Consider the following 20,012-nt stretch of genomic DNA (forward strand, 5'->3'; position numbering starts at 1 on the left):
ATTTTCTGTGCACACTGTGCACACTGCATACAAAGCCTGCTTGGATTGGGTGGGTCAGCTCTCCCTGCCTGCCCAGCCCTGCCTGTCTCCAAGATACCATAAATTGCACAGAACTGCCACAGACATTATAATATTAATAATTAATTACCGTATCTCATAGCAGTTAAGGGGACAAGGTCGGATGCAGCAGTACCATACCGGTACTTCCGAGCTGACACTTCTGCACATGTCTAGGGCAGCAGTAGACGATCACTGATCACCATTCCTCGCAGAACTGCATGAGACGTCGGATGCAGCCGTTCAGTGCTCGATTGATCGTGACTGAAACTGTGACATGCGCAGAATCACTGTGTATCCCTTCTCTGCATATCACAGTTTCAGTCAAGCTCAATCGAGCACTGCTGCATCCGACGTCTCATGCAGTTCTGCGAGCTACGGTGATCCGCGATCGTCTACTGCTGCCGAAGACATGCGCAGTAGCGTCAACCCGGAAGTACGGTAAGGTTTCAGCACAGCACCCGGCGTATAAGACGACCCCCGACTTTGTAGACGATTTCCAGGGGTTAAAATGTCGTCTTATACGCCGGAAAATACGGTAATGGCGGTGATCAGCAACTTATAGTGGGACTGTGGCGGGCATTCTGACACGGGGGGGGGGAACTGACACCAATACAGTGATCAGTGCTAATAAAAAGCACTGACACTGTACTAATGGCACTGGGCAGGAAGGGGTTAACATCTGGGGCGATCAAAAGGTTAGCTGTGTGTTTTACTATGGGGCTGTGTCTGTGCTTTCCACTGTAAGTGTCGTGACCCGGTGATTGACAGCCCAGGCTGCGAATGGCGGTGCTTGCGTCCCCTACCTGGAAATGCAAGATTATGTAAATATAAGTGATTTTGCTCACCCCTGCCTCCCTGTATCAGTATTCCTGCTATAGGGTGGCGCTAAAGCGGTGAAATTTAAACAAAATATTTTTTCTTTTATGGCTTTTTTTTTTTTTTCACTTAATTTTTATTTTAAGTTTTAACCAGATTCACACAGGGTCTTGAAAGATGTTAGATAGTCAAGAAAATGGCGATAGCCATTTTCTTGACTATCTAACATCTTTCAAGACCCTGTGTGAATATGTGCCCTGAACTGTGCCATGCTGTACCCTATACTAATAGTCCACTAGTGTATGGTAACAACGGAAGCAGTCCTTGAGTCAGAGACCAGGTTGGCCAGGACAGGAGGGACAAAAAAATTCCATGTCTGCTAGAGACACATCTTTTTTGGGGTCCCTTTGGGGTTGGGGTACCAGGAGTGGCATTGGGAAAATGCCTCTCATGCAGCTGGCTCACTGCATCTGTGTCTGGCTTTTTGGAAAACCTAAGTATGGCTTCGTCATTTGGTCATTGAAGTCCATCCCTCCCATGTTAAGGTTATAGTCGTGGATACAGAGGGGCTTCTCAACACCAGCTGCCATTGAAATTTGGATGGTCGTGTCTGTGTGAATGAAAGACAGGACGAAAACATCCCGTTTGTCCTTCCACTTCACTGCGAGCAATTTGTCATTTTTCAAGCAGGCTTTTTCCCCCTTTCTGAGATGGGTATTTTCAAGCCTTTGGGGGAAGGTACGAGTGCTGCAAAATTTGTGGGCTGCCAATCGGGATTTGCAAGCACATCCAGAAGGACAGTATGGCTCTACGGACCTGTGTTCGAATTCTTGGTGGCTGCGGGACACTACTTGTGCTAGCCACCACAGGAGCTTGCACTGGACTTATGGGACTCTCCATGTCACCAAGTCGCGTCACTGCAGTGCTGGTATTTATAAGACCAGGATGTACTAGACCGCTGGTGCTCACCAGTTCATCAAAGGGTTGAGCGGCACCAATACTGGCACAGAGTGCTGTATATGAGAATCATCATGCAATTGTACTATATCAGCAACCTGGGAACAGGGTCAGGTACGCATGACCTTAGCAGGGACCTCTGCTTCATCGTCTGAGCTATCTGTCAGGGTGCCGCTGCTGTCTACAGGTTCGTATTCTGAGGCTTTCCCTTTGCTCTCACCTGACAGAATCCTGTAGGCCTCTTCACTAGAGTACCTTTCTTTGGATATTTTGGCCACTACATTTCATAGGTACCTAGTGCGACTCAGCACCTGGCTGTCCAGGGACTGCTTGCACTGCCACAGAAAAATTTGCCTGCAAGTGCTAGCAGAGATCAGGCCCGATTTTGCAAACACTGGTTTTGTGTGCAATGTATCAAGTGACAGTGATCTACTGACACTGCACTTGCTGGGGGAGGGGGGGGATAAGCGTAGGGGTTAAACGCAGGTGCTAGCAGGTGGTGAGGCTGATCCTGCTAATGCGTTTTTGTGGACACTGTACTATTGTGAACGCTGGTATAGTTCTGATCTGATCGAAGATATTGATCCGTTCAGACACTATACCAGCAATTGAGGTTTATTGTGTATGTGAGCATGTTCCTGGCAATCAAAGGGTTAAATATGATAACTGATGTAGTGACGGGCAATCTGATTCTATCTGGGAGCGACGCTAACTGACACTAACGCTATCTGAAGTCACCGGTGACACTAATACAATGATCACTAAAAATAAATCTGTACACTGAACTAATGACACTGGTGACAGGGCAGTGAAGGGGTTAACTGGGGTGCAATTTGGGGGTTAAATGTGACCTAGCTGTGATTTTTACCATAAAAATGTACTGTTTTTGACTCACGTGGATCTGGTTTCTATTCTCTATGGCACAGAATATGCCCAGGGAGAGAAGATTGCATAATTTCCTGTACCTGTGTAAATATAAACAGAGGTACAGGAAGGTCTCTGATAGGGCAGGGATCAATCAGCAGATCCAGGCCGAACATCACTGGCCTGAATCTGCTGATTGATCGGTCGGGCACCGCCGGGTCAGCGTGCGGGCACCCCCCCCCTCCCGGGCCCCCAATTTCGGCAGGAGCGCAAATCACTTATATATACATGCTTTTGCGCAGGGAACCTGCCCTGTAGCAGTAATTCTGCTGTAGGGTGGAGCTAAAGTGGTTAAGATTTCTCATTGTGCGCCTATAGAGAAATACTGACAATGTGCTTAACAGAGGGTTCGGAATTTGTCTGTTTCACACTTCTTCAAATGTTCCAAAAATCTTTGCTTGAAATAGCAAAAGTTAATATTTGTTTATAATATGGATAGAATTGAGAAGGGGGGAATGTGTATTTGGCTTACTTTCTTTTGTAATGTACAATGTGTTCCATTCTTTAACAATAGTTAGTCATTCACAGCAAATCTGGCTTATATACTGCATTACTCATGCTTCTGTTGCTGTGAGGATAACAGTAGCAGTTAATGTAAGAACCAGACAAAAATGAAGACTGTGTGTGTGACTGCATCTGGCAATAATATTGTAAGGATAATAAATGTTTTTTGGTATAATGGATTGTTTGTTTTAAGGGCTCATATATACTGCAGCTGATAAACTCACGTTTAGGAGCTGTTCAGCGGTTTTTTCAGCAGCTCCTGAACTCACCTTAATGTTTTCCTATGTGTCCATGTACACATCCTTGTCTACAGGCAGTTGAGTTTACAGTTGTTTTTTTGAACGCAGAAAACTTGCATTCAGCAGTAGATTTTATTAGCGTTTCAAATGCAAAACGCTTGTAAACGTGGCTAACCGCATTTATAAGTGTTTGCGTTTTAGAAGCATTTTTTGACCGGTTCATATCCAGGGCACAATTCACTAAGCGGTATCTTACCGCATCCGAGTTTGGCATTTTAAAAAAAAAAAATCCATTTGAATCCACTAAAAAAGGCTACTAAAATACCGCATGATTTTATCAAGTCATGCAGTGTTTTGTAGTAGTGAAAAGCATGCATCATGCTTCAGCAGTCAGCAGGATTCCCACTGACAGTTGAATGTAAGAAAGAATTGCCAACAATTAAAAAATAATTTTAAAAAATGGCGTGGGGTCCCCCCCTCCCGTTCATACCAAGCCCTTCCGGTCTGGTAAGGATTTTGAGGAGAAGCCCCATGCCAAAAAAGAAATGGCGTGGGGTTCCCCCCCAAAATCAATACCAGACCCTTATCCGAGCATGCAGATCAGGAAAGGGGGGGGGGCCAGCGCTGGCGCCCCCCTGAACCATACCAGGCCACATGCGCTAAACATGGGGGGTGCTGTGGGATAGAGGGCCCCCCCCCCCAAGCACCTTGTCCCCATGGTGATGGGGGCTTCCAGATTCCAATAAGCCCCCTGCTCGCAGACCCCCACAACTACCGGCCAGGGTTGTGGGGAAAAGGCCCTTGTCCCCCCTACCCCAAAGCAACCCCCCCATATTGAGTGAGGGCATGTGGCCTGGTATGGTTCAGGAGGGGTGGTTGCTCTCGCTCGCACCCCCACCTTTCCTGACCTGCTGGGCTGCATGCTCGGATAAGGGTCTGGTATGGATTTTGGGGGGGGACCCCACGCCATTTTTTTTTTTTTTAAATTTTGGTGTGGGGCTTCCTCTCAAGATCCATATCAGACCCAAAGGGCTTGGTATGGACAGGAGGGGAACCTCACGCCGTTTTTTATTTTTTAATTGTTGGCAATTCTTTCTTTTACATTCAGCTGTCAGTGGGAATCCTGCTGACACCTGAACCATTAATGCGTGCTTTTCACTACTAACATACTGCATGACTTGATAAAATAGCTCCTACTGTATTTTAGTAGCCTTTTTTAGTGAATGTACTATTTTTCAGTGCATTCGGGAAGGTGTCCTGAGGTTATCTTTTAAAAAGCTTCTAAACGCAAACGTGCATAAATGCGGCTAAACGCGTTATGCAAACGCAGCAAAACTGACATTTTTGAACCTACATTTTCCAGTAGTCAGTTTCCATCATTCAGAAGAGTTTTCCAAATGCCCAGTGTATATAAGCCCAGTGTAATGAGTGGATTTTTAATCCTATCGCTGCCAGAGCTGTTTTTTGCATTTTTTTTTGCACATGTTTAAAAAGCCTGATGATTAGTTAAACCCCCAAATGTATATTTTACTGACAGCAAAGAATAAAATGTTGGTAATTCCAAATTTTTGTCACATGATATTAATGCAACGGTTTATATACAGTAGTGTCTAGCATTTGCTGTGCGTGATGCAAGAAGCAAGCCAAAACCCTTTTTATCCTGATAGTGGTCTGAAAATAATCAAGAATAGGGCTATTTGTATGTTGTTCAATAGTTTGTGAGGACTGAACAGATGATAAATGTTGAAGATCTGATTTCAGAATGCTTTATGGGTAGGCAATCTCACCAGATGTGAAGCATAGCGCCTTTTTCTGTTCAACTCTTCCAACATTTGTCTGAAATTTCAGATCTACTGTGCAAAGTGCTCTTGCTTCCATGTCATCTGATCGGGAGTTTAAAACTTCTTTTTCAGTGATAAGTTGGCTAGAGCAATCTTGTATATGTGTACGTAAACGATTTTAGTGCACTTGGTTTCATGAGGATCCACGTTAAGCTGAATGTTCTAGGAGGTCATTTTTTGTGTCAGAAGTAAAGGTGAAGGATTGCATGGCCAGTTCCTTCTGAGTGTGGACAAATGGTTTTAAAGAGAGAAGCTGATCTATTTAGTGGTGTCCTTTTTGTATGTTGTAGAACTTGAGGAGCTAGAAATAACCAGGATTGCCAGGACAATTAATCAGATTTTGGTTGTTTGTTAGCAAATTGTACAAGATAAATTTCCTGTGATTTCTGTGAGTTACTGCATGTTGCTCTGTGCTTTATTGAATAAGCTACAAAGTCTGAAATACAACAAGAAATATATTAAAATTTTTAATTGGAAAAAATACTTTGAGTTTTTTTAATTAAAATTATTAGTTTACCAGCACAAGACCAAAAATAAACATAACAATGTACAGTAGGTGGTTTAATTGCCTTAGCATAATGGAGCAGTTAAGTTTAACTGCTTCTTAAACAGCTGTTGCGCTAAAATTCTTAACAACCAAACAGGAGACCCTGCAACTACCTGTTGCTCTTCAAGTGACTCTGATTATGATGATGATGAAGAACCACGGCGTTTCCATATTCAGATAAAACCTGCACAGCCTGGGGAAAGACTGGAAGACGAAGAAACTGAACTTAAAAGGTTTCGAGAAACAGTGGGCTGTATGATTCAGCCTCCTGCAGCTGTGGTAAGTTTTTATATCTAGAGCTTACCAATATTACAAAACCAAACTGGATGCTTTTATGTTGTCTTAGTAATGGGAGCAGTTGATGTGTGGATGCAGATCACGGTCTACTCTATCAAAACAGCTGTTTGGTGTTGTGATGTCTTAAAGTGTTACTAAATACTCAACAGTAAAAATAATTCTGCATATGCATTAAAGCATTAATCCTCCACATTGTGTAAAAAAAGCTGTTTGATCCTGCTTTCTCTGATCCTCCCCTTCTTCTGCTGTCCCCAATCCATCTGCTGATAGCACAGAGCTCTAGGAATCACTCTGCACATGCTTAGTTTAGTGTGTATGACTAGAGAGTTTTTTTTTTTTTTCTTTGGGAAGGTGCATGTGATCGGCATAGGGCCGATCGGCACTGTCCAGACAAAGGGTCAGGGGTTATGCAGCCTCATAGGACAGTCAGGAGAATGAAAACTCCTCCTACAAGCTTTAACCAGTGCTCAGCTGGACACTGATAGAAGTCACAAGACTGCTCTAACTGCTGATCAGAAAATTTATTTAGCAGTTTATATTTACTAACATAATTGCATTTCCATGTTGTGTGTACTGCGGGAGACCAGATATAGTGAATGCAGGATCATGAGTTTAATAACACTTTAAACCTTTTTGTTCATACTGAGGAAATGTAAAATCTTGGTGTCTACACCAATTTTTGAAGTTTTGGTTTGCAGTGGTTTACAAAGCAATAGCTTTAACCGCTTTGCATACCAAAATGATCACATTGGTTTAAGCATTTATGCCTTCATTTAGCAATGTCTTTTTTAAAAATACCCTAACTATATTAAGCAGATCAACTGTGGGTGTAGGATTATAACTTATTTTTTATTATTTAATGGTTGAACTGGATGGACTTTTGTCTTTTTTCAGCCAGACCAACTATGTAATTTGTCCCATATTTGGACTAATTAAAAAATGGGCATTTATGTGATGGGGATCAACTTCCCCTGAATTCTCTGGGGCCCATAAGATGTGGGAAATTTCTCCATGCTCAATTGGGGTCAGAACAGTGAAGGAGCTGTGCTCCCCTATCTGCATTGGAAGTCACAGAACACCTTCAGATATCACTGGAACCTAGAAAGGTAAATATTAGTAAAAAGTATAAAAAAAATAATTATTTTTATGTATGGTGTGATTCTCTTACTATATGTACTAGTGAATTGGACCCCTAAAACCTTTTTACTTGGAAAAGGGAGGGGGTAGGGTCACCCTGTTACTTGGACTGGGGGCAAGTATGTGGGATATCAGCATCTCCTTGCTTGCCAACCCTTTCCAACAGCACATTTCTCCTCCCAGTACTACAGGCCATGTGGGCTGGTATCAGCATAGCAGGAGTAGTAATAACAGAAAATACACACTGCCAGCAATAGCTATGCATGGTGTTAAAATTATATTTATGCACGTCTTGGCTATATGTATTGCAAGTGTCTGCATACAAAATAATGGGTTCCTGTTATTTAATAAGATTCTTGTTTGTACTTTCTTGTGAAATGGTGAGAAACGATTCCTCAATCTCCATCCACTTTGCCATCCTGAAAGCTGTGCATCCTCTGAGATTCACTGATGAGCCATGTGAGCCCTGAGACCAAGAATCATAGGTGACCACTGTTCCATCACCAAATCACTGATATGTAGAAGTGATCAGTGATTCTCTCCAGTTTCTTTAAGAATTGCTGTGATCTATCGGCCTCCTGGACCTGTATCAAGCTTCCTTGATGACTTCTCTGCCTGGCTGCCTTACTTTCTCTCTTCTGAAATTCCCTCAATCATCTTGGTGACTTCAACATCTCTATTAATCGTAACACTCCTGCTACTTCTAAACTCCTAAGCCTAACCACTTATTGTAACCTAAAACAATGGACACATGTTTCTACTCACTCCAATGGTAACTGCCTTGACCTTGTATTCTCCTACCTATGCACTCCTGGCAACCTCACCAACTTTCCTTTTCCTCTCTCTCTGATCACTCCCTTATTAGCTTCACTCTCTCCTTGGCTTCCAACTACCAAACAGTTACCCGTAGAAGCCTTCGTGATCTTAACCCCTCTCTTCTTTTTTCGGCAACTGATTGTCTCTATAATAAAATCTGAGCCCTGTCCTGCCCCAACCTGGCCACTTCAGTCCACAGCAGTTCACTGTCATCCACCGTGGACACATTGGCCCTACCTCACTACACACAGAATTAGGCCTCGACCACTACAGCTCTGGCAAACAGACAATACCAGATGCCTCAAAAAACGTAGCTGTGCTCTGGAGTGTTTGTGGCGCAAGACTTCGACCAATATAAATCTGCCCTTCAAAAATAACACCCTCTCACGCAATCCCCATCAACTTATTTTTCTACCTTTAACTCTCTACTTTGTCCTTCTTTACCTCCACCCACTAACTTATTTACTGCCCAGGAGATCGCTAATCACTTCAAAAATAAGATTGATACAATTCGTGACAAAATCTCCATTGTACAGATATCTCCCTCACCCTACACTCTTTGTCCACCTGCACAATCTGTACTTCCCTTGTTTAACCCAGCTACTATAGAGCAGGTTGGTAAACTTTTTTCTAAAGCCCACCTGTCCCCTTGCAAATACTACAGTCACCCTCTGGCTCTATCCTTCACTCTTTAACTCATGTCTTCAGTCTCTACCTTTCTATTGGCATCTTCCCCAACTCTCTAAAACATGAGATAGTCACCCCCATACTTAAAATGGCCTCACTGGACCCCACCAATCTTAGCAACCTAAGACCCATCTCCTTACTCCCTTTAGCCTCCAAACTCCTTGAATGTCTAGTTTACAACCGGCTGAGCTGCAACCTTATTGAGAATAATCTTCTTGATCCTCTTCAGTCTGGATTTCACCCACAACACTCCATGGAAACTACTTTCCTAAAACTCACAAACAACTTGCTAAGTGGTAAAACTAATGGTCATTATTCCGTACTCTTACTCTTGGACATCTCCGCTGCCTTTGACAAAGTTGACCACCCCTCCTCCTCCTCAAACTCTTATTTACTTGGTCTCTGTGACTGTACTCTCCGTTGGTTCGAATCTTCCCTATCTCACTGCACCTTCAGTGTCATTTACAAGTCTACCTCCTCCTCTCCTACTCTCTTACTGTCTGGGTCCCCCAAGGTTCTGTCCTTGGACCTCTCCTATTCTGGATCTACACCTCTTCCTTGGGTCAGCTGATAGCTTACCATGGTTTCCAATACCATTTCTATGCTGATGACACAAATCTATCTATACTCCTCACCCTATCAGTTTCCTTGCGTATCACCAATTTACTAACAGACATAACAGGCTGGATGTCACACCACTTTCTAAAACTCAATCTATCCAAAGCTGAGCTCATAATATTTCCCCCTCACGTGCGTCTTCCCTAGATTTCTCGGTCGAGATCAATAGCACCATCAATCCATCCCCACATGCCAGAGTGCTAGGGGTAACCCTGGATTCTGAACTATCCTTTCAGGCTCACATCCAATCCCTGTCCAAATCATGCTGCCTCAACCTCCACAACATCTCCAGAATACGTCCCTGTGACGGAAGGTAGGCAGGACAGAACACACAGAGTAGATGGCAAACACACAAAGCTTTATTGAGGCACGCAGATGACAGTCAATGAATAGGGGAGTTCGCAGGGAGGGTGAATTCCGCAGTACAGGGCGACAAGGAAGGACCAACACACTTAAAGTCCAACACTGAGAGCCAAGGAAGAGTCTCTGTAGCAAGTAATCCAACAGGGGGGTTGGTGTGAGTCTCTGTAGCACAGGAACAGTTCAAGTGAAGCAGGGAGAGAGCATGTACTCACGGATCTCTGGTGGCTAGCAGGCAGTCTTCCCCTGCTCTGAGGGGGGGGGGTCTTAGGCAGGCTTGGGTCTCTGCAGAGCCTGGCCACAAAGGTCCCGGCTGCAGCTCGGGCTCCTTCCGTAGCTACACAGCAGAGAGTTCCCCGGGAGCCCTGGCATCAGCCTCTTAAACTGATGTCGGACACCCTCTAGTCACCTAGGCAAGCGGGGGGGGGGCCGGAGCTGGTGTGACTCCAGCCTGTCTTAGGAATGCCTTTAATCTCTGCAGGAGGTGAGAGGGGCACGGATGAGAGACCGCAGAGAGAGCAGGGACAGAGCAAGGGGGCTGAGAGGGGGGAGCAGCTGTGACAGCCCTTTTTAACCAGTGATACCACAAATCTCCTAATTCACTCCCTGATTATCTCTCATCTCGAATACTGCCACTTCCTCCTCATTGGTTTACTTTTACATAGGCTATCCCCCTCCAGTCCATCATGAATACTGCTGCCAGGTTTATCCACCTTACCAACCGTTCAGTGTCTGCTACCCCTCTCTGCCAATCCCTCCACTGGCTTCCACTCGCCCAACAAATACATTTCAAAATACTAACAGCAACTTACAAAGCCATCCACAACTCTGCCCCCAGCTACATCACTAACCTGGTCTCAAAATATCTACCAAACCCCTCTGTTTGATCCTCTCAAGACCTTCTGCTCTCTAGTTCCCATGTCACCTCCTCCCATGCTCGCCTCCAAGACTTCTCCCATTCTATGGAACTCCCCACCCCAATCTGTCTATCTCCTAATCTATCCACCTTTAGACGATCCCTGAAAACCATTCTCTTTAAAGAAGCCTATCCTGCTTCTAACTAGTAAATTGCCTTTTATTTCCTACCATCAGCTCATCCCCCACAGCTATTACCTTTTGCTTCACTCAGCCCTTCCTCCTAGATTGTAAGCTCTAATGATCAGGGCCCTCTGTTTCCTCTTGTAGCAAATTGTATTGTAACTGTTATGTCTACCTTCGTTTTGTAAAGTGCTGCGCAAACTGTTGGCACTATATATATACTGTATAATAATAAAACAATAATAATAAGGTGGCTGAACAGCTGCCTTGATCACTTCTGCTATGGATCACAAGCTTCTGATTTTAGTGATAATAAACCCGCACTTGTAGGTTCGTTATCTGGCATGGATTAAACAGTGCTTCTGTGATGATCCACAGTGCACTAGAAGAGAAAATTTAGCCGCCCCCCCCCAAAAGCACTCTGCCCATCCTTTGGGACCTGACAGGTCTGCACATACACAGGTGCGTAAGCATGGCACGATTAGGAAGATCCAGAAAATTTTGAATGGTCTGCACATGCACTGATTCTTTGCCATGTGCACAGACCAAACGTAAAGTCCTGTACCTTCCACCATGCTCATGCACGTGTGTGGAACACCCTCGCATATATAGATATGCCAAAGGTCACCTCCATTGGGTACGAAAGGCAGAAGTGCTGTCCCTGCAAACAAAAAAAAAAGAAATAAATGACAAAAAATATTTATGGAAGTTTATGGGAGGGGGAGGAGACTGAAGCCAGATGCAAAAGAAAAATCACGTTTTGGGGGTGAAGGTCTGATTTAATGGAATTTGTTGAAGCTGCCTGAGGTATAATCCTGAAAAAGGCTTTACCAACTTCTAGCTATCCAGTTTCACTTTTACAGCCACCACGGTCATATGACCAGATTTTGCATTGTTTAATATATTTGCCACTAGTAGAGGCTGAATTCTGTTCACAGTTTGTATGGGTAATATGAATGCATAGTTCTGTAATCTAGTTTCAACTCTGTTTTGTGTTGCAGGTATCTGTAAGGCGTCAGACAATGCGTAAGTAAGCTTATAGTCTTTATTGATTATTTGACTCTCTTCTTCTTTATAGTGTATCTCTAGCCAATTTTTTTTAGTAAATTGGGAAAGGTTTTAGGCTGGCCATACACTATACAATTTTCTTCCAATTTTCTGTCCAATTTCTGCCCAATTTCCTTTATATTTACCTTCAACTATGTAGTGCAAGAGCCTGCCTAACTGGATACAACTGAAAGTGTTAGGTTTGACCTCTTATTATATGGTTTTTGGTAAATCTAAACCAAAAATCTCAAGAAAATTGTATAATGTATGGCCATCCTTAGACTTTGTGTCAAGTTGGTATTGCTGTCTGGGTTTGCGTTGGGGAGATTCACTTATCTATTTGTACTGTGTCACTTGGAAAAGGAGAGGAAATCCAAAATTTTAGAGTTGTACTAAATACAAAAAATGTTAAAAGGAAATCTTTCAATGAGGATGCCTATCAAATTCCTGTTGTGTTTCTGGGACAGGGATTAACTGGGACAGGGATTAAAGGGATACGGTATTTCTCCCAAAGTACACAGACATAAAAAAATAACCTGATGTGTTTCAACTCATCCTTCCTCTATTTAAAACTAAAAAAATGGCTTTAATATACACTATCTTATCATCTTTGGTAGCAATGACCTCTCAAGTGTAGCATTTTCATGTCAATAAATTCTTTGTTGTAATGCTGTTTAGGTACTGCAGTGGGCACAGGTTCTGTTTCAGGAGAAACACCAATAACATGTCAGACAGGTGAGCCATCTCTTTAAATGAAATATCAGATTTCAATGAAGACACAATTTTCACAGAGGACGTTATGGTAAATGTGTATATTTCTATACAGATAAATCAGCGGTCACCCTTTCTAGCACGCCTCCATCCACTGTCACCAACAGGTATTTCAGCATGGTAAAACATTGATATTTTAGCATGTGTTTGACTTTTTTGTTTCAAAGCTGAACTCAAGGCAAGAAGCAGGTGTGTGTGCATGTATATGTGCATATGTGTGTGTGTGTGTGTGTGTGTGTATATATATATATATATATACACGGTTGTGTTCAAATTAATAGCAGTCAGGCATCACTAACCTGATCAATCACTGTTTTTGGTAGAAATGATATTTCTATATGGCAAATAATTTACTAGCAGGTGTAGTAGAGTAATAGAAATCCAACAGACCCAACAGTCATGACATGCATGCTGCTGATTCTGTGTAATTGAATCACTATTTGAAAGGGGCATGTTCAAAATAATAGCGTTGTGGAGTTCTATTAGTGAGGTCATTCATTCTTTGAAAAACAGGTGGCAATTATTGCCTTTATTTAAGGAAGGAAGGCAGCAAATGTTGTACACGCTGGTTACAATGCATTTCTGTCTGAAATTCTGAGGAAAATGGGTCGTTCCAGACATTGTTCAGAAGAACAGCATACCTTGATTAAAAAGTTGATTGGAGAGGGGAAAACATATAAAGAAGTGCAGAAAATGATAGGCTGCTCAGCTAAAATGATCGCAAATGCTTTAAAATGGCAACCAAAACCTGAAAGACATTAAAGAAAGCAAAAAACTACCATTAGAATGGATGGAAGAATAGCCAAAATGGCAAGGACTCAGCCAACAATCGGCTCCAGGAAGATCAAAGAAGGTCTAAAGTTACCTGTGAGTACTGTTACAATTAGAAGACGCCTATGTGAAGCCAAGCTATCTGCAAGAAGCCCCCGCAAAGTCCCACTATTGAAAAAAAGACGTGCTGAAGAGGTTACAATTTGCCAAAGAGCACTTTGACTGGCCTAAAGAGAAATGAGGCAACATTTTGTGGACTGATGAAAGTAAGATTGTTCTTTTTTTTTTTTTTGGGCTCTAGTGGCCGGAGACAGTTTGTCAGGCGACCCCCAAACACTGAATTCAAGCCACAGTACACTGTGAAGACAGTGAAGCATGGTTGTGCAAGCATCATGATATGGGGATGTTTCTCATACTACAGTGTTGGGCCTATTTATCGCATACCAGGGATCATGGATCAGTTTGAATACATCAGAATACTTGAAGAGGTCATGCTGCCTTATGCTGAAGAGGAAATGCCCTTGAAATGGGTGTTCCAACAAGACAACAACCCAAAACACACCAGTAAACGTGCAACATCTTGGTTCCAGACCAACAAGATTGATGTTATGGAGTGGCCAGCCCAATCCCCGGATCTTAATCCAATAACAAACAACAATAACAAAACTTGTGGGGTGACATCAAAAATGCAGTTTCTGAGGCAAAACCAAGAAATAGAGAAGAACTGTGGAATGTAGTCCAATCATCCTGGGCTGGAATACCTGTTCACAGGTGCCAGAAGTTGGTTGACTCCATGCAACACAGATGTACAGCAGTTCTCAGAAACAGTGCTTATACAACTAAATATTCATTAAGTGATTCAAAGGAAAGCAAAATCTTCAAACATTTTTCAGTTTATATAGTGAATGTTTGAGTTTGTAAAGAAGAATACAAACACTGCTATTTTTTTGAACAGTCTCATATTCACTTTTCTTCAACTTTTTTAGAGGAACAACACAAATTTGATATATTTTTCTTCATGTTTTGATTTGGAATAGAATGTGTAGTGTTCCCAATGCATTTGTGTGTATGGAAATAAAAGCTATTAGAAGGCTTTCGAGCTTTATTCACTTTTTTCAACACACTGCTATTATCTTGAACACAACTGTGTGTATGTATGTGTGTGTGTGTATATATATATATATATATATATATATATATATATATATATATATATATATATATATTTTGTTTTTTTGGTTTTTATTACCGTATGTTGTATATACAAACTGTATATATATATTTGAGCTATTTTCTTGCCAAGGATTTGCATTTGTCAATCCATTCGTGAGATTTACATAGCTGCATAAGTTAAAGCAGACCTTCACACAAAAAGTTTCCTCTCATTTGCTTCTTCTCCCACTCCCTGTTTAACTTTGCTTGTAATTTTATTTATTTATTTTTAGAAAGGCAAGTACCTTTTTCATGGTACTCCTCACCTAGGTGAGGATTACATAGCTCTCAGAGCCCGAAGCCACTGGGGATATGTCATATATCCAAGGAGGCTTCCAGACCGTCACCCTGCAGCCTACAAATCTCGCACATGTGCAGCGGCACTTCAGCAAGGGTCTTAGTGCTGCTGTGTAGGGAGTTGCAAGAGGATAATACCAAGTCAAATTAAAATATAAATGCTAGTTGTATTTAAAGAAGAAGTATAGCCAAAGCTTTTTTTGGCTGTACTTCTCTTATGCTTCACAGGAGTGCAGTTCATTCCTCACTCCTGTGACCTGTTTTCGTCTGACAGCGGGCTAAAGTCTGCTGTTGGCTGATGTCACAGAGCCTGTCAAGGGTCTGAAAAGATTCCGACCATATTGTTAGGATACACCCAGAAAACTGGACCGGCACCTGGCTCAGCCTCTCGGTGATCTGCTGAGAGCCTGGGCCAGCTGCTCCCACCATCTCCACAGCCCAGCGCTCCAGTGAGTGCTGGAGGTGAAGAGCAGGGAGCTGGAAACTGGCAGTCACGGCTCTTTGTTCAGAGTGGGGGGGAGAACTGGGAGATCAGTGTTTGTTCACTCAGTGCTTCATACATCAGATCAATGCTGCATCCAGCTAGGTGAGTATAAGTTTCCAGAAAGACACACACACACTTACATACACACACACTTACACACACTTCAGTTATGAATGCAGAGCTGTGTTAATTAGTGCTTTATAAACTGCCTGAAGTTCTGCTTTAATGTATCACATTTTCTTGTCTCCTCTTCTAAGTACCTTTTTGTATATTCTGCTTTTACTGAAAGTAGCAAATTAAAAAGATATATCCTCCTGCATACATTCAATAAACATAACACAATATTGTATGAATACAGTAGTTCAAAAGTGTTACTATCAAAATTCTTCAACTTGAAAAACTTTGACAAGTCATCAGCTATACACAGGGACATAAAGGAGCTTGTGGTAAAAAGTGTGCCAGTGAGGAAATGTTTTTCTTTAAAGAAATTATACATATGTACTTCCAGCCTCCAACCTACATCCTCTACTCTCCTTCCTACTACTATTCTATCCAAGTCCCTGAGCATTCCTTTTCCATTGCACAGCTGGCCATAAATGTCCAAGAAATAGGTGGTAGGGAGATACCTGCCTATAACTGCACAAGGAAAGGATAAAGTCACCGTTTGACAAATAATAAATGCTATTTTTTTGCAGGTAAAAAAAATGTGCATTTATTATTTTTTGTTGCAGGAACCTGTAAAGCATTGCACCAGCGATCAGCAGACCATGCAGGTCTCCTGCAGACTTGTCAGTATATCTGCTTGCCCATACATCCTGTACAAGCTGATACACTCTGACAGGAGAATCAATGAACTCGCACAGCACTTAACAGCGCTGTGGTAGTTCATTGAGAACTACAAGCCGGCAGCCGCTAAGACAGCTAAGCATTCTATCGAAAGGATTTTGGCACAGGAAGGGTAATCCCAACCTCAGAGAAACCTAACACATTTAAAGAGTGAGTATGCACATGGGGTTTAAATTTAGTTGAAGCTGAAGTTCAATTTGTTTATATTTTGCCTTTCCTGGTTCCTCTTCACACCCTCGGCAATATGCTAAATACATATTTAAGTAATACCGGTTCTTATTACATATCTTAGTTCAGCAATGTCAATATTGGGACTCTGTGCTTCTTGATTCCAATTTCAGATCATGACTGAACAGAGTGTTGTACATAGATTTTGGTAAACTTCACAGCTCTCTGCCTCAGTATTCCCCTCAAGAGCTTTCAGTTCGGATTCAAGCAGTGGGCTGGTTCCTGTGAGGAGTTATGCAAAATGCCTTCATGGGTGGATGTTCAAGGAGTGTGCATTCTCAAGAAGGCAGACTACCCTAGGTGACGCACACTTTTGATGCTGAGCCTCCATGATTAAAATAACTGAAATCCATTGAATGATAGGGACTGGACAGTGTCTACCAGGCTGGGGAGAAAAGGATTGGGTGATGCTGGACATCCTCCAGCCAAGAAATGAGGCAGGCTCTGTCTAACTAGCTGCAGCCTCAAATGCATACTGTGAGAATCTCACAGTGTGCACTGAAATCAGAGTAAGCAATTTCAATACAGTTGTGCAGGAAAGATAAGACTGTAGCTCATCTTTAAAGTGGCTCTCTGTACATTAAGGTGCAAAACTATTTGTGCTGCAGGAGCTCCCCCAATCCCCCCTTATACTTACCTGAGCCCAATCCAGCAATGGGCACAAGAGCAGTGTCTCCCGCCACAGTCTCCCTCCTCCCTGGAGAGATTGATAGCAGCAGGAGCCATTGGCTTCTGTCAATCAAATGCTGTGCCAAGCCAGCGGGGGGCGGGCACAGTTTTCCATGGGGGCACCTTCCAAAGAGGAGGTGCCTGGAGCATCGGCGAAGGACCCCAGAAGATGAGGATCTGGGCTGCTGTGTTCAACACTATTACACAAATCAGGTAAGTTTAACATGTTTGTTATTTTAGTAAAAAAATAAATAAATGAAAGTTTAATGTCACTTTAACCACTTCCCGACCAGCCGTTGCATATAAACGGCTGGACGGTGGCACTGCAGGGTCGGGTGGCCATTTATAAACGGCCTCCCCGCACCCTGCTTGTGCGCGCTCCCTGGGAGCACACAGCACCGCGACACGGTGCCCGCTGTGTCCTCCGGACACAGTGAAACACCGATCGTCGGACGGGACCTCTGTACGAGGTCCCGATCATGTGATCACTGATTGGCCAATCAGTGATCACATGCAAAGTAGTAAGCAAGATGTCACATCATTGCTTACTACGTGTGAAATCTGTGAATGATCACAGAGGTCACATGGTACAAGGCTATTCACAACAGCCTTGTACCATGTGACAAGCTGTGACCAATTACAGCTCACTCAGTACTTCTCAATGAGTGCAAGAATGCACACAGAGAGAAAGAGAAATGATTGCTTTTACATCCATATGGGTGTAAAAGCAATCAGTGTAAAAAAAAAAAAAAATCTTCATCACCCCCCACAAGTAGTACAGTGTCACCATGGTGATACTGTACTGCTAGGGTGACAGTATGTAAAAAATAAAAATAAAAAATAATATAAAAAAATAAAATAAAAATGTAAAAAAAAATGTTTAAAAATTATAATTTTTGGTTATAAACTAATTTGGATTTTTTTTTTACTAAAAAGATAACGGAATAAATTTTTTTAATTTTTAATAAAGATTTATGATGAAATATTATTTATTTGCAAAATTAAAAAAACAACTTTTTTTCAAATTTTTTTTGACTTTTTCATTTACATAGCAAAAAAAATAAAAATCCCAGCGGTGAATAAATACCACCAAAATAAAGCTTTATCTGTCTCAAAAAAATGGTAAAAAATTAAATAGGGTACAGTGTTGCATGACCGCGCAATTGTCATTCAAAGTATGATAGCGCTGAAAGCTGAAAATTGCCCTGGTCAGGAAGGGGGTAAAAGTGTCCGGTCTGGAAGTGGTAAAAGTAGAATTAGTATTGGGCTTACAGGGATGGTAAGGGGCCCTGAGGTTAGGATATTGATTTCTGAAAAGAAACCTACCAGTGGCATTTTTCTGGTGCAGATTGAATGCACATGAAAGCAAAATTGCACATATATCACTAAAAATTCATAATGGCTAGCAAATTAGTGGGTTTTTTTTAACCTTCACTGGCCTGCTAATACATCCAACATTTTATTATGTAATAAGATACATGGCTAAATACCCATTTTTTTTTTTCTACTTCTACTAGTGACTCAAACTTGGTGTGTCGCACTCACCCTGCTCATTCCTTATTTGGACCTCTGCAGGAAACGGTGTTTGAGGCTGATGATTTTCCAGGTAATATTTACCTGCATGGACTTTCTGTAAATTGTGCACTGCTCAAAAAAAATCAAAGGAACACTTTGAAAACACATCAGATCTCAATGGGGAAAAATATCATGCTGGATTTCTATACTGATGTGGACTGGGTAATGTGTAAGGAATGTAAGGATGCCCCATCGTTTGATGGAAATGAAAATTATCAACCTACAGAGGACTGAATTCAAACACACCCCAAAATGGTACTCAGTAGTTTGTATGGCCCCCATGTGCTTGTGTGCATGCCTGACAACGTCGGGGGAATGCTCCTAATGAGATGACGGATGATGTCCTGGGGGTATTTTCTCCCAAATCTGGACCAGGGCATCAGTATAGTCTGAGGTGCAACCTGGCAGTGTCAGATGGCAGAGGTGTGTAATTGGATTTAGGCCAGATGAGAATGGGGGCCATTCAATGGTATCAATTCCTTCATCCTCCGGGAACTGCCTCCATACTCTCGCCACATGAAGCCGGGCATTGTTGTGCACCAGGAGGAACCCAGGACCTACTGCACCAGCGTAGGGTCTGACAATGGGTCCAAGGATTTCATCCCGATACCTAATGGCAGGGTGCCATTGTCTAGCCTGTAGAGGTCTGTACGTCCCTCAATGGATATGCCTCCCCAGACCATCACTGACACACCACCAAAATGGTCATGCTGAACGATGTTACAGGCAGCATAACGTTCTCCAGACCCTTTCACGTCTGTCCCATTTGGTCAAAGGTGAACTCATCTGTGAAAAGTACAGGATGCCAGTGATGGACATGACAATTCTTGTGTTCAATTGTAAATGCCAGTTGAGCTCCATGGTGCCAGGCAGTGAGCACAGGGCCCACTAGAGGACATCAAGCCCTCAGGCCACCCTCATGAAGTCTGTTTCTGCTTGTTTGGTCAAAGACATTCACACCAGTGGCCTGCTGGAGGTCATTTTGTATGGCTCTTGCAGTGCTCATCCTGTTCTTCCTTTCACAAAGGAGCAGTTACTGGTCCTGCTGATGGGTTAAGGACCTTCTACAACCCTGTCCAGCTCTCCTAGAGTAACCGCCTGTCTCCTGGAATCTCCTCCATGCTCTTGAGACTGTGCTGGGAGACACAGCAAACCTTCTGGCAATGGCACGTATTGATGTGTCATCCTGGAGGAGTTGGACTATCTGTGCAACCTCTGCAGGGTCCAGGTATCACCTCATGCTACCAGTAGTGACACTGACCCTAACCAAA

The 20,012-nt window shown here is 42.7% G+C and overlaps 1 protein-coding gene across 14 annotated transcripts in view; it reads left to right on the forward strand.

Annotated features, from left to right (window-relative positions):
* The window catches only part of FCHO1 (FCH and mu domain containing endocytic adaptor 1), a 192,992-nt gene that overhangs the window by 108,978 nt on the left and 64,002 nt on the right, over positions 1-20,012 (forward strand). For 12 of the 14 annotated variants that reach the window (XM_089667280.1, XM_089667349.1, XM_089667341.1 and 9 more), the window contains 5 exons: positions 5,986-6,167; positions 11,843-11,867; positions 12,567-12,623; positions 12,715-12,766; positions 18,684-18,772. In XM_089667280.1, the coding sequence (XP_089523406.1) occupies positions 5,986-6,167; positions 11,843-11,867; positions 12,567-12,623; positions 12,715-12,766; positions 18,684-18,772 (405 nt within the window). The remainder of the gene's footprint in view (positions 1-5,985; positions 6,168-11,842; positions 11,868-12,566; positions 12,624-12,714; positions 12,767-18,683; positions 18,773-20,012) is intronic. The other 2 variants (XM_089667334.1, XM_089667357.1) reach the window with 1 other exon arrangement.

The sequence above is a fragment of the Staurois parvus genome, unplaced genomic scaffold (assembly GCF_062004578.1).
Source record: "Staurois parvus isolate SC_StPar_1 unplaced genomic scaffold, SC_StPar_1.0 ptg000053l, whole genome shotgun sequence".
Classification (NCBI taxonomy): domain Eukaryota; kingdom Metazoa; phylum Chordata; class Amphibia; order Anura; family Ranidae; genus Staurois; species Staurois parvus.